Source organism: Netta rufina (genome assembly GCF_964035555.1).
Source record: "Netta rufina genome assembly, chromosome: Z".
In the NCBI taxonomy this organism is placed as follows: Eukaryota; Metazoa; Chordata; class Aves; order Anseriformes; family Anatidae; genus Netta; species Netta rufina.
The window spans coordinates 19,758,931-19,773,251 of NC_140126.1; the positions used below are offsets into that span (position 1 = coordinate 19,758,931).

Sequence of the window (14,321 nt, forward strand, 5' to 3'; positions counted from 1 at the left end):
CTCAAGTTAATTTCTCTTCCAGATTGGGATGTTGAGTTCCCAAATCCTGAGTAGCCTAAGGAGCTAGTGCAGGAGTCTGGTGACCTAGCAGGCAGACAAAAGCCCCAGGAAGTTATGGCAGTGGAAGAAATAATCAAGGAAGGTAACAAGCTCAGCTGCCTCCCTGGCTTCTAATGAAATTTTTGGTAGAATTGACTTGCTCTATCAAAAGTCTGTTTAGTTGTGCCAGTGTTTCATCACTGCTTATTGTGTTCATGTGGTAAGGCTTTGGTAGCAGGGGGCCTGCAGGGGTGGCTGCTGTGAGAAGAGCCCAGCAGCTGCCTATGTCAGAGCCAAGCAGATTTAAGAAAGTGAAAAAGCAGACAACAACAAACAAAAACACCAGTTGTGAGAGAACCAGAAAATGTGAGAGGGCAGGAGGTGCTGCAGGCAGGCAGCAGCAATTCCCCTGCGGGCTGTTCAGGGAGAGGCCCCTGGTGGAGCAGGCTGTCCCCCTGCAGCCCATGGGTCCCACATGGAGCAGATCTCCACGCTGCAGCCCCCCCATGGGTGGAGGAGCCCCCGGTGGAGCAGGTGGATGTGGCCTGGAGGAGGCTGCGGCCCATGGAGAGCCCCCGCAGGAGCAGGCCCCGGGCCGGAGCTGCAGCCCGTGGAGAGGAGCCCACGCAGGAGCAGGGGGTCTGGGGGGAGCTGCCCCCACCCGTGGGGGACCCGTGCTGGAGCAGTTTGCTCCTGGGGGATGGATGGACCCCGTGGAATGGAGCAATGTGGGAGCAGGTCTTGAAGAGCTGCTGCCTGTGGGCAGACCCCACTGGCTCAATTTGGGAAGGACGGCATCCCGTGGGAGGGACCCCATGGGGAGCAGGGGCATGAGCATGGGAAAGGAACAGCAGAGATGAAGTGTTACGGACTGACCCCCATTTGCTGTTGCCCTGCACTGTGTTAATTGGTAAGAGGTAGAAGAATGGAGATTTAAGTTGAGTCTGGTAAGAAAGAGGGGGCAGGTGTTTGTAGTTTGCATTTGTTCCTCACTGCTTTTCTCAGTTTTGAGTTGGCAATAAATTAAATGAATCTTTCCCAAGCCAAGTGCTTTGCCCATGATGGTAATGGGTGTGTGATCTCCCTGTCCTCTGAATCCATGAGTGCTTTTCATTTTATTTCTCCTCATCCTGCTGAGAAGTGAGAGAGTGCCTTAGTGGACATCGGACAGCTAGCCAAGGTTAATCCAGCACATTGACTGGAAAACATCTTAGTGGCTCTTACTGTATTAAGTATTGCTCCTGTTGTGATGTATTGTTGGGAAGAACATCTTTAAGGATATAGAGGCTGTATGAAAGAAGCTTTGAATTCATAGAGAAAGGTAATGAAAGGCTTTTTTGAATTAAAAAAAAAAAAAAAAAAAGGAAAGTACCCTTTTATTAATCATCCTTTTTCTGTTCAATCCTTCCCTATTTGTAAATTCTCTTAAGGTAGTTAAATAAATTCATTTCCAAGCGAGTTAGAGGACAGGCAGGGATTATGGTAAATATTTTTTTCTCACCGTTGGGGGCTTGCCTGTTACACATGGGATAAACTACAGTAGTAATGTAGTTGATTCACAAAATATGATGTTTCTTCTCTAGTTTTGGATCAGTTGGATGAATGAAGCTGAAATGTTGTTTTTTGCAAGTTAGAATTTTGTCTTCATTTTAAAGTCAGTGATACATTTAGTTGCATTTTCCATAAAGTACAGTGCATATATAATGATGTAAAACATTTCAAAATTTCATTTAGAAGTGAAAACAGAAAGCAATATATTTATGTAGTTTCTTTAGTAGATTTTTAATATGCAATGTACAGATACACTACATTTATGTAGAAAGTACACATAGTTCAGCAGTAGATTTTTGTGTGCAAGCAGCTGCAGGGAGATGAAGTTGTCTTGTGTGAGATCTTGTCACTGAATGAATACTGAATGAATTGTTGGTTATGGGTCATTTCACTGAATGTTGTGGGAAGTTTTGGGGGCAAAAAACTTCCTATTAATAAAATAGTGCTCTGAAAGAATGGTATGACATTTCATGGCTTACAGCATATTACATTGTATTGGAATTGTAGTAGAATAATAGGTTACTATTAAGAGTAATGAGGTATTGTTTTTAATAAGGGAAATGACAAATATTTGCAATAGAAACAAAAAAGGAGATTGTTATATTAGGTTCTAAGGCTTCAATTTCTGCAAGGAGAATGATGATGACTTTTTTTTTCTTCCAGGAATTTGATCCCGAAGAGTTTTACTATCTTTTGGAAGCAGCAGAGGGCCATGCTAAAGAAGGGCAAGGCATTAAAACAGACATCCCTCGATACATTATTAGTCAGCTGGGCTTAAATAAAGATCCTCTAGAAGGTAAGTGCACCTCTTTGTCCAGCTGCAGACACCCAGATACTTCTTTCTCAAGGTATTTATTTGTTGTGATACTAAAGATGTTAGCACAACAAGCATTCTCTAATCCGTTGAGTTTTCTCAGAAGCTCAAAGGCATTAAAAAGCCACCTGAGATTTTCCCCTATGAATATCATTCACAAATACATTGTTTCAGTTATAGTCATCTTCTTCCAGTCTTGCAGTGTAACTTCCTTATTTTAACTTCAGTTAAAATTTACAGGTATAATTTGATAGCCACTATTATCCAGCCATAGGTAATAACTGACACTGGACTAAACTTTTACTTGCCTTTCAGTTTCCCTAGCTTCCCACTTCTTACTCTCCCTGAAAAGTATGTCTTCTATTAAAACCATGAAAATTTACTTTCCTGATTAACTTAATTGTCCATGAGGACTTCTCTAGGGGGAAACTGGGTTCCTGTGGAGATACTGTAATTGCAAAACATTTTTTGTTGTTTGATTCTTGTTTTAAGGACAGTGTTGGGTAAAGTAAAATTACTTGTCTCCTAACCAGACCATCCTCTCTTCCATTCTGAGACCAAGTTCTATCACTGGTGAAAAGTGGAAATTGATTTGTTGCATTCTGCGCTAGTCTTGTAGATAGAAAGTCCAGCAGAAGTGTCATCATGGAAAATTGGTCTAGCTAGTGCCATTTTGGCTGTCTTCTGTGTTATGTCCCAGGACAAGGAAGATCTCTAGTGAAGGACTTGATAACACAAAACAATAGTAATAACATGTGACAGGCTTTTTAAAAAAAAAATCTTATGATGCAAGATTGCATTTCATTAAATCTAAGGAGTAGGATATTACATGGTAAAAAAAAAAAAATATTTTTTTTGTTCAGCTTAAGCAGTTTGTGAAGTTCAGCACTGCCATGTGTTGTCAGGAATTTGGTTAGATCTGATTCAATTCATATTGTATTGAAATATGTAAAAGAAGTTGAGCCTATTATTAGTCTTCTTCCAATCTTCACAGGAAAAAAAAAAAAACCAACAACATCCAAATATTGCTTTTAATCTTAGATGTAGATTAAAGCAATGTCACGGCTTTTTGCAGGGATTCAGACTTCAGGAAGGATGCAGGGCAGATCAGGAAAAAAACAAATCTGATGTAATGTGATCTTGTATCTGTCATGTAGTACTGGGATAGACAAAGAAGTAGCTTAACTCTCTGCAAGACACATAGGTGTCTGCTGGATTTGGTGAGGTGGTGGTTTGGCCTAAAATGACAAATCATAAATTCTTCACTGATAAAGTCTGCAAGATAGAGTTTCGTGGGTTGAGAGCTTAGTGTTACTGCCCCTGATTCTGTTACGTGAACCTTAGCTTGCTGTTTGAATCTTTCTGTCCACTTGGCTAGAAGTGTTCCTCAGCAAGAGTTAGAAATCTGGCACTAAGTTAGTTTTATGATGTCTTCAAACGATTTTAAGCAACCTATTTGGGACAGAAGTCTGGAGACAAGGTTACATACAAGTAAAGGATACTATTTTCTCACACTGCGTATTTATTTTATGTGAGTGTACTTTATCTAGAACAGATCCTATAATTGCATTTCATAAATTGAATATTGATGAATATTACTTAAAATTTGAAACTTTCTGGGATAATTGATTTTTTTTTTTTTCCTGTGGGGAAAAATGGGCTATATGGTTTATCAGTAAATACTGAGAGGTATATGACATATGGGTTACTGATCATTCAATTGAAGACTTGGGTAATTAAATTAGTTTGTAGATCATTTTAAATGTTAACATGTATGTAGATCTGTAATCAAATAATTCAGGCAATGTGATTCCTTTTACTGCTTTCCTGTTTCCCCAGAAACAGTGACATTTAAAAGCAGTACAAGTCACTGTGCCTTGACTTCCTGAATGATCTTAGTTTTAAATTAGTACTTCTGTATAAAAGGACATCCCATAAGCAAAAATAAAAAGAATGGCACTATGAGTTTATGCCCTTGAGTAAATCATGTACAGAGAGAATTATTTGGAAGCACTGTATTCGTTAGTATAAAAATATTGCAGGAAGATCATTTGCTTGAGAGAGCTTTTAAATTTCTTGTATCCAAAAATGGAAATTTAAAAAAAAATATTTAAAAAGCAGACGAGTCAGAAATCCTTCAAGTATATATATATATATATACACATATATACTTGAAGTATATATATGAAGTATATATACAAATATATACTTGAATAATGCATATACTATGCATTATTGTATTATATGTTATTATATATACTTGATATCCACTTATCCTGATACACAGAATTGTATTTCCAAATAAGCTGTTCAATTATGCCTGCAGTGTTTGTAAATGTTTGTGGAAGGGATTTCACTCCTCTGCAGAGAAAAACAGCCTAATGCTTCAGTCCCTTCCCTACTTCCATCCTTTGTTTGCTGCCATTGCTGTAGTATCCTTTCTTTGAGTGAAATGATGCATGCATTACTTGGAGATAATGCCAGATAAATTTATACTGTAGTGAAAGCAATACCACAACAGATTCATCACTTATCAGAGACTGGTGGCTGCATTTCTGAAGAGTTCCCCAGGGAGAAATTTTCCCCCCTGGTTTTTAAATTACCATCTTTACCTTTTTGAATCATGAGTCTTCAGAAATGGTTTAAATCAATGAAAGAAAAAGGGCAGATGTTTAATGGTATTTAGATGAGTTTTAAAAATCTCTTCAGGCATTGCAAAATGGTTCCATGGCTCCGTGTTTTGAAAGCTGACTCTTGGTTCCATTCCATTACTACCTACTGTTTGCAAATAATACGTATTTCTCAGATAATGGATATTTTGCAAAAGTTCTGTTTAAAAATGGCTCATTTTAATTTGCTATTTCTGAAAATAATTTCAGTTGAGAAGGCTGTCAAAGTATATTTTTCTAGCATGCTTGGTTATCACCCATAGTATACAGGTTTCATCAGCACTTCTATTATAAAACCCTCATGTTCGTGAAACTGAGTTTTGACAGGAAAATCCTCTCTAACTTGGAATTTGGCCTGTATTGTTTTAGCTTAGGCTCTATTTTTAAAATGTTTATTCTCATTGGAGATTTTTTTTTATTGTTCATTGACATACTTAGTGTTTTTGTATACTTCTAGCTTCTGATAGACTCTAAAGATCTGTGGCTTTATTTTCTTAAGTTGTATTTCAAGTACTTTTCATTCTTACACTTTAAAAAATAGTGTTTTGTATAGTAATTGTATGTGAAAGTTACTCCTTAAATCTGTTCCACAATAAAATCATCTGCATGGTTAATTTGCAGTTAATGATTAAACTAAGTGTTGTTCAGATTGTTACCTAGAATTTCACTTGCAATAGTCACTTATTATGTAGAAAAACCCAGTTTAGATATTCTATGTGAATATTCAGTTATTCTTCACATTCATAAGTTTACAGTACTGACAATAAAATCGTATCTCTCAAGTTTCAGGTTGTTTTCTCTGTCATATAACTGATAAAATGGGCATCTTTGGCTCTGAAGAGTATATAATTAACTATGTATATGATTAAAGTAATACTAAGCTTCCCAGGGTCTTTTAGCTACCAGCTGTCCTGTTTAGCTTTTATTACCCAGAGGAATTCTTAGTTCTTGTGCCACTGGAGTACAGAATAGATTTAGGAACTTTTCACCATAGGCTAATATTGGCAGGAACAACTCGGTAAACTTGGTAAAGCTGAAAAATGTAAGCATTTCCTAGAGAACTAGTCTATGTTAGTGACTCCATAGATGATAAGCTTATAGGAAGAAAAAGGCTTTTAACTGTTTGTTAGGCATATCAATCAGTATTTCTGTGTATACTATGCAGACCATTTGGAATCTGTACTTGTCTAAACTATAAGAATCGCTCCAACTGCGAAGCTTTCAGCAGCACATTAAGGATAGGGCACACTATTAATGCCCACCTAGTACGCTACAATTCTCATGAGTTTTAGCACGTTACTGCTGTCTTTCCCTTAATGCTCAAATTGCACATAGACCACACAATTCCAACATTTCAGCAGTCACAACACTATTGTTTTTTATTGATACTTGGCTGTTTGAAGATTACGTAGACATTGAATAGCAAGTCTTCCTTTTCCATGTGGTATTTATCCCCTAAATGCTTAGAGACATCCTAAGAGTTATTTGGCAAGAACTACAGATAGGACAGCGTGTTTACTAATGATTCCAGAAAAAAAGTAATTTCTCAGATTTTAGTTCTTGTACTTCATTTGTACTTACTGTATTCTAATCTTTGCTTCTAGAAATAGCTCAGCTAGCTAACTGTGACAGTGGGGCAGCAGAAACTCTGGAAATGGATGAATCAATAAGTGTAAGTTTTCCTGTTACAATGCTACTTTTGCTGAATTGGAGCAAGGAAAAAGAAATGTGTTGTTACCCCTCACTGTCTTATATTGTTGTCTTAGTATGTGTAAATCAATTGAATGGAGCAGAAGCTAATCCTTATGCTATTGCAGCGGTGAGCACCATGGTGCTCAGCAAACAGAGGGATCATGAAAAATATCAGAACAAAACATTCTACCTATATTCCTAGATGTTGCGTTATCTGGCTTCCATGAAGCTGCAGTAATCACCACGTGAAGGCTGTTTTACTACAGTTTCCACCACTGCTTCTTTCATTTCTGTTCATTGTAATTATTTTCTTTTTAGAAGGATTTTTATACCCTTTCCTTAGAAATAAATTGTTTTAAAGCAGTTTTAAGACAGTCTGTTTGCAGAGGCAGCTAATGATCAAATTAAGAGTCTGAACAGGTACAGTCAAGCCATGAGGAGGAAATGAGCATGTTAGCAAATAACCTGTTTCATAAAGTTAGTTTGCAGTCTGGAAGATGCTGCATTATTTTTTTTGAATCGGTGTTTGAAAATATTTCACTACAATAATGTATAACTTACAGTAGTATTTTGTCAGATGCTTGTTCAAAATAAAAAATAGGTGATTGGGCTGGCTATTGCAGTGGGTTTAAATTCTGTCAATTTAAATTCTTTTAAAAAGATATTATTTGTACCTTGGACGTCAGCCAACAGACTAAATGTAGTTCTAGCAATACGTAGTTCAGTAATACTTTACTGGCATTTTTAAATATTACTAGAGTTTAAAGTAGAGCCATGGGGTATCCGTTAAGCTAGTTTTGATGTGCTATGGGAAGGACATCATCCTGTCCTAAATGTCCTATTATATTCAGAAGGTTTATGATTTTCTGGCCAAATACCATCTGAAAGACTTCCATAGTTGTAATGTAAAGGGCGTTTCTCACTCTGCTGCTTTCATTTTTCTGCATTTAAAACACTGTATTAGACCTGAGCACTGTTTAGAGGAAGGACATTGACAAATTGGAGAAAAAAAATAGAAATGATAACTAAAATGCTGAAGGGAAGTTCTGAATTATGAGATGAATATGAAGGTACAAACTGGCTTAGCAGTAGCTACTGAAACTGTAATTCTGAAAGTTTCTGAACCATGGAAATGCAAATTCCAAAGTTGAAGAAATAAAAGATAGTGCAGTGTAATAAAGGAATACATAATTGGGGAGGAGGTGTGGTGGAATGATATCAGGAAAGAAGAGTGTGGGGTGAATATCTAGAAACATTTTCTCAAATGCGGTTGTGGAATGAATGTAAGATAAAATGACACATGAAAAGCGTCAGGAAGCATATCTTAAAAGTACCGAATCATTCAATATCATAAATATGTAATTAGGGAGAATCCTGTACTGGCAGGCACACAGCCTAAATAATGTAATATAATATAAATTCTTTCTGCTCTTGCGTAATTCATTCTATTAACATATTCACTAATCTTGTACTGAACTGTTTCTTTAGCAACCATTTCATTGAAAGTGTTCCAACCAGATCTACTTTCAACTTTAACTGTTACTGAGCTACCTAGATAGGGATCACAGAACTCTTTAGAGATTTGGGAAGCATCATGATAAGGATCTTGTGGGTTTGGAATAAGGAACTGGGGAATCTGCACATACACATGCACCTCACACCCTGCATTTCTAACTTGCACTTATATCTTCAAGATTCATTAAAATTACAGCTAGAAAGAAGGTTGTACAGTATTCAAGACAACTCCATTTTGAAAATGTTCTGGCATATAAGTAGGTGAAAGTGACCCCTGTCATGGTAAAAGTATTGCATTTTTATCCTCCATATATATATTATCCTCCATATATATTTCTTTGTCCCTCTTCCCACAAAGTACTAAATTGTGTACTAAATTGTATCACAGCCCTAACATGAGTTAGAAATGTACAAAATATTTGCATTAACGAGAGCTCATCTACTTCTGTTACTACCAATCTGTACTGGTATAAAATCAGACTTACTCAAATGGGAGGGCAGTGGCCAGAGAGTGCCTAGTGGGATTCACAGAAGTGTGTAACTCCAGATAAGAATTGCTCATAACTCCTTTATCAGAAGCCATCATGCATATCTGCTGTAACCCTGGTACATAGGTGAGGGGACAGACAGCTCCAATATAACAGGTAGCTTTTTGGTGAAAAGACAGCTTTGCCTCAAGAACTTTTCAGGTCCCTCATTTTAGCAGCTGTGTGGTCAGCTGGCCAGAGCTTTCAGACAGTTCATCTGGATGTGACAGACTCATGATAGTTGATGCTTTGGTTTGTTTTTTATTTTTCCCTATTTTTTTTTGGGGGGGGGGAAGTAAAATAAAATACTATACTAACTGTGTTCTTCTCTTTTACTTTGAAGACCTCTAATACCTCACTGCAACTCCGGAGGAAACCTCGGGAAAGTGATTTTGAAACAATTAAACTGATTAGTAATGGAGCTTATGGGTGAGTAATCTTTGAGTATAACAACCCTTTCGCATTTCGTTTTTGCCTAACTTCCCATTATTTCTGCAGGGATAGTTATGGAAGAGAGTTTGTTTGCACTGCTGTTTTCTTAATTCTGCTTTCCTCCTTAGCTGCTAATACTTGAAGTTCAGAAGAAAAACTTTTTGGTAGCCTCCTAAGTAATGATGAATTGCTGTATACTGTAGTACATTAATATACGAAATATTGTACCACAAAGATTTTTCAGAACTAGGTTACGTATAATGACAAAGATTAAATCTGAATAAATTAAAAGATAGACTTAAAGCCACCTTTTTAATACTGTAAACAGCTGATGTTTGTGCAGATCTGAAACAGAATGAAACTACATCTTTAAGGGAGACAGGTTGTTAAAAAGTGCTTATTTGACCTAAAAATACTGATAAAGTAGAAAGAAATTTCCAGAAGTAGTGCTAAACAGCTGTATTCTGTCTCTGTGGACTCTCACCTATCCTCAGATTTTACCAAGACAACTTTCAAGGAATTACTGTTTATTGGTTGAATTTTCTGAGGACTTGGAAAGTACACAATATACTTCTCAGTGGTATGTGAGTCATTTGTAGATAATCCTGGAAGACCAAGTGAGAATTACATTAGCCCAAGCCTCAAGTGAGCATGAACTATTTTGTGCAATTACACTGCAGGGATTATGCCTGCCAGTGGACAGAACTTCTGTCTTTAGTCTTATTTGTGATCAAGTGCCACCTATAAGACCTTTGTTTGGCTCCTTCTCAGCACTAAAATGTGTCAGAATAGGAACTATTATTGTTGATTTAACCTGAGAGTTGTATTGGTTCAAAATAGAGTTTTCTGTCTGGAGTTCAGGAGCCCATCACCAAATGAGGCCATGTCACGGAGCAGCAGTGAAGGAAAGGGCTGTGCTGTTCTCAGTGCAGATTGTATTAGACTGTCTCTACTCTGTGCTGCCTGTACTTAAGGTGGGAGTTATCTGATAGGACTCTTTAAAAAGACCCTGTACTCAGAAGAGAAAGCACCCATGATATACCCACTGGAATTATGCATGCTTTTTTAATGGTCTGGGGATTATGGGTACAGTAATGCCTCTCCCTGGTCATATTTAGTTAAAGGCAACCCCAAACTCTGATGGGACGGGTGGTGTTTATTGCTTCTCATCATGACCGCATATGTGGAGGGTTACTTGTGTCCAGACCTGCTTACATAGTTCAGCAAAAAGCCTGAAGGAGATAACATAATTTGCTTTAAAGTTATGTAAATATCCAAATACAGCTTTTCAATGTTCAACCTCTTAACAGTTCATTTTCTCAGAATTTCTCCCTAGGCAAACTCATTACTGTATGCTAGTTTCTCCAAATTACCCTAAGACTTCAAAAGCCTTTCTTCTGGCACTTATCAGGAGCTGCTGCTCCCCTCCCTGGCTGCATCCCTTCTTCCTTCCCTTGGAAGATGCTTAGTTCCCTCCCTCCCTCCCTCCCTCTTTCATCTCCTACCCAATTTCCTCTTTGTCTTGCTGGAGGAAGAGAAGAACCATGTGGGGTAGGTCCATGTCAGAGAAAAGGGCGTCTGAGTCACTGGACCTGCCCAGCTTCTTAGAGTTTTAGGTTGGTGTGCAGTGGAGAAAAGAGGGAGTGGTGGCACACAGACATGCTGCAACCAGCAGTGTGAGGCTGGCCACCAGAAGTCAGAGGTGCAGTAGTCCTGGGGCTCTTGCTCCATACATTTTAAAGCCAGAAGAAGTCCTGATGAACCATTAAGAGATACAGACTGGAGAGAGCTATCTGTTTGAAACAAGAGACAAGTAAGGATTTGAAAGGTGAAAAAGAAAGGATGAAAAGCCCAGGCTTTCTATGGCACATGTGATGTAGACATGTAGGATATTTTTTCTTGTGCTTGTGGCAGGGAAAATAAACGCTTACTGGGTGAAACACCTTTCACACATACAACAGGTAAAATTGTCATAGATGTCATAAAAATTTGTTGAGACCCCCATAAAGTTGTGAGGAAAGGGAGAGCTGATTGAGGTTGAGCAGCTTGGAGTGTATCTGGATTCTGAATGAATCATTATAGCCTTTATTGACTGTTTAAACAGAGGTAAGCTGGTAATTATCAGCTTTAATGGAGTGCTATTGTTTCCGTGCTTAAGCAAACAACAACAAAGTGCATTTTGTTGGTTGGGATTTTTGGTTTAATGGTTACTTCTTAAGAGAAAAATCAACAAGAAAGAAAAAGATACAGCCAAATATAAACTAATTTAGAGGGAAAGGAATAAATTCAGTGAACAGCGTGGAAATAGACTTTTTAAAGTATTTGCTCATCACTTTCAAAAGTGATGTTAGCACCTCGTCTTTAACATTGCTCAGAGTTTTGCAAAGTTTTGGAGGCTTGAACTCAAATTCTCTAGGATACCACTTTTTTTAAGAACTTCTGTTTGCTTGAATTTCTCTGCTGTGTTAAGTCAGATAAACGGGACAGTATTATTAACAGACTTCGGATGAGTATCACATATTCTTTTTCTTGACAATTGGTGATTTGTTTTTTTCAAAAGTTAGAGTAATGTTTAGAGGGGAGCACATCACTGTTACCTGTGTATTTTTTAAGCCATCTACAAAATGAAGTGTAATTAAGCAACACTATCTGTTCATCCGTGAATACAATGCAATAAACTGACCCATAGGCATTTATTGCACTTTATTACAAGTATAAGCAGCTGAAATAAAAGTTACTGTTACTATGCTACAAGGCTTTTTTCTACTTCCATGCTTTTCCAGGCCATTAACTTTTTGAAATAATGTGGATGTGTGAATTCTGCATGAGCTTCATTGACTTATTCTCAGTCAGTGGGCATATTTTGTGCTCTGACATATTAAATTTAGTATGCTATTGTAATATTTACTTTGAGGATATACGGAAGTTTTCATTCTGAAGCAATTCAAAATATGTATGCATTCTGGTGTCTTTGACTTTATTGTGGTGTTTTTGCCTTCATTAGTGAAATGGAAAGCTTTGCTTGACAGGGTAATTGTTGGTCTTGGCATGCTGTAGCAGAGATTTGTCAGATATGTTAAACTTGATGAGTTTAAATATAAGCTATTGGTTTTGTGAAGGTTTGAGTAAATATCTTAGGATTTCTCTGCTTTTAATTGTTTGGGTAAACTCATTTGTAGTGCAATTAAATGACTGTATAGTAGATGAGGTGTATCAGGCTGGGAATATACAAGAAGTTAAACAAGCTGTGAATCAGTAAACATGTAGGACACAGGCCAAGTCACTAATGGTTTCACAAGCTGTCTATCTGACTTGTTTTCAGCCAGCCAAAATTTTCCTTTTCATACGTCCCAAATGTTAAACTTTTACTGCACTCAAAGCAACATTTTTTTTCCCCATTTTTCAGCTTCTGAGAGGCAGCAGGTAGTCTACGTCTTTAAGGTGGCATCAGCCTGTTCTCCTGAGCTAGCTCAACAGAATAAAGATTGATTTCAGGGAAGGGAGTGATGTTAGTTCAGTTGGTCTTTACTGATGTTTGACTGTGTCTCCTTAAAGCAAATACATGGTACCACATCTGGCAGGAGTGTTTTCACTTCTACAGAAAGAGATATGTGTAACGAATGCCTGCATGGCACACTGGTTAATTGTGTCACTAGATAAGTTTCACAACTCATCAGCAACACTGGCTTGAGCAGCCACTGCCCCTAACCTGTGAATGAATACTCATTACTGTCTCTTCCACCTGCTCATGTTTAGTTGAGTTGAGAATGGTACTAAATAGCACCACCTCGTAGAGGACTGCAGATCAAATGAACTGTATTCTTTTTTTCTTTTTTTTTTTTTTATTTCCTTTTACCTCTGTGGGTGACTGCTCTACACAGAGTAAGAGGTTTTGGCTCTGATGCCCAAGGCTTTAAAGAGCAGCTTAAAAACAAGGCTGGCAGTTTCTGTATCTTATACTCATTATTCATTGTGGACTTATACAAAATAGTGAACTTCGAACTCATGGACTTCATTGTTGTAGAGTGAGCCTCCCTTCTCAGTACAGCCCTGGCCAAATGTACTCTTTTGTAGCTAATACATATGTGAGGATCTAATATTTGATAGCTAATACAATCTTCTCTGATGGTAGAGAAAGGTTGTTACAGTATTGACAGTTTCAAATTGAGTTGTTCCTGAATGTGCAGCGTGCTACAAACTGGTGAAGAACTCAAGCTTTTATTTTCCAAATATGGAATAGTTCTTACTGAGCTTATTTACAGAAAATCTGACAGTGGTTTCATCACTGTGCGTCAGTGTTTACTGGCTGCCATAAAGGTAGAAAAAGTTGTTTCAGTTAGATATGGACAGGTGGTTAGTCTGGCCAAAAGTTATGTGACATGTTGATACAAATAGGACTAGTACCAGGAATCACAGCTATCCTGTTCTCTTTCTCAGATGGCCAGCATCTTGTATGCCACTACGCAGAATAGGATATATCCAAAATGTTGCTGAGACGAGGCTGTGCGCTTCACCTACACCACACTGGATGCTTATCTTAGGAATGCTGCAGTGCTTTAGGCAGCATTATTTCCTTGCCCACAAATAAATTTGATATGGTGATACACATTTTCTAGCTAGGAGGTGGTACACTGTTGCTTGTGAGTCCTGGTCTTAAATAACTATCTGTAAATTTTACTGTAGTGCTGTGATACGAATTGTGGCCTCACAAATGGCTGCCTGGCACTGGAGACAATTCAGACTTAATTCCAGGGTAGTACAGAGTTTAGCAGTCTCTTCTCAGGAAGTTGCTTGTGAAAATGAAGCGTAGTGCTTGGTTAGCAGCTGTGACTTTTAAACAGTGAATACAGAAAGTACAGTACCTTTGTTTCCACAAGGAGTTCAAGGTCCTTTGGCAAATGAGAGAATCAGGTCGAAGCAAGTCACATGGCAACATTAACCTCAGGCACTGAATGTAGACAGATGATACTGTAAAATGGATCTAGAAGTTGAAGTTACCGAAGAGCTAGGTCTAGTAAACTAGGCCTGCAGCCTGTAAGTAATATAAGGAAAAAGGAATTTTTGTTGTATGATTTGAAGTGT

The 14,321-nt window shown here is 37.8% G+C and overlaps 1 protein-coding gene across 3 annotated transcripts in view; it reads left to right on the top strand.

Moving 5' to 3' along the window:
• MAST4 (microtubule associated serine/threonine kinase family member 4) overlaps positions 1-14,321 on the top strand; it is a 214,589-nt gene that overhangs the window by 167,889 nt on the left and 32,379 nt on the right. For all 3 annotated transcript variants that reach the window (XM_084305338.1, XM_084305339.1, XM_084305337.1), the window contains 3 exons: positions 2,254-2,386; positions 6,678-6,745; positions 9,151-9,236. In XM_084305338.1, coding sequence (XP_084161464.1) covers positions 2,254-2,386; positions 6,678-6,745; positions 9,151-9,236 — 287 coding nt within the window. The remainder of the gene's footprint in view (positions 1-2,253; positions 2,387-6,677; positions 6,746-9,150; positions 9,237-14,321) is intronic.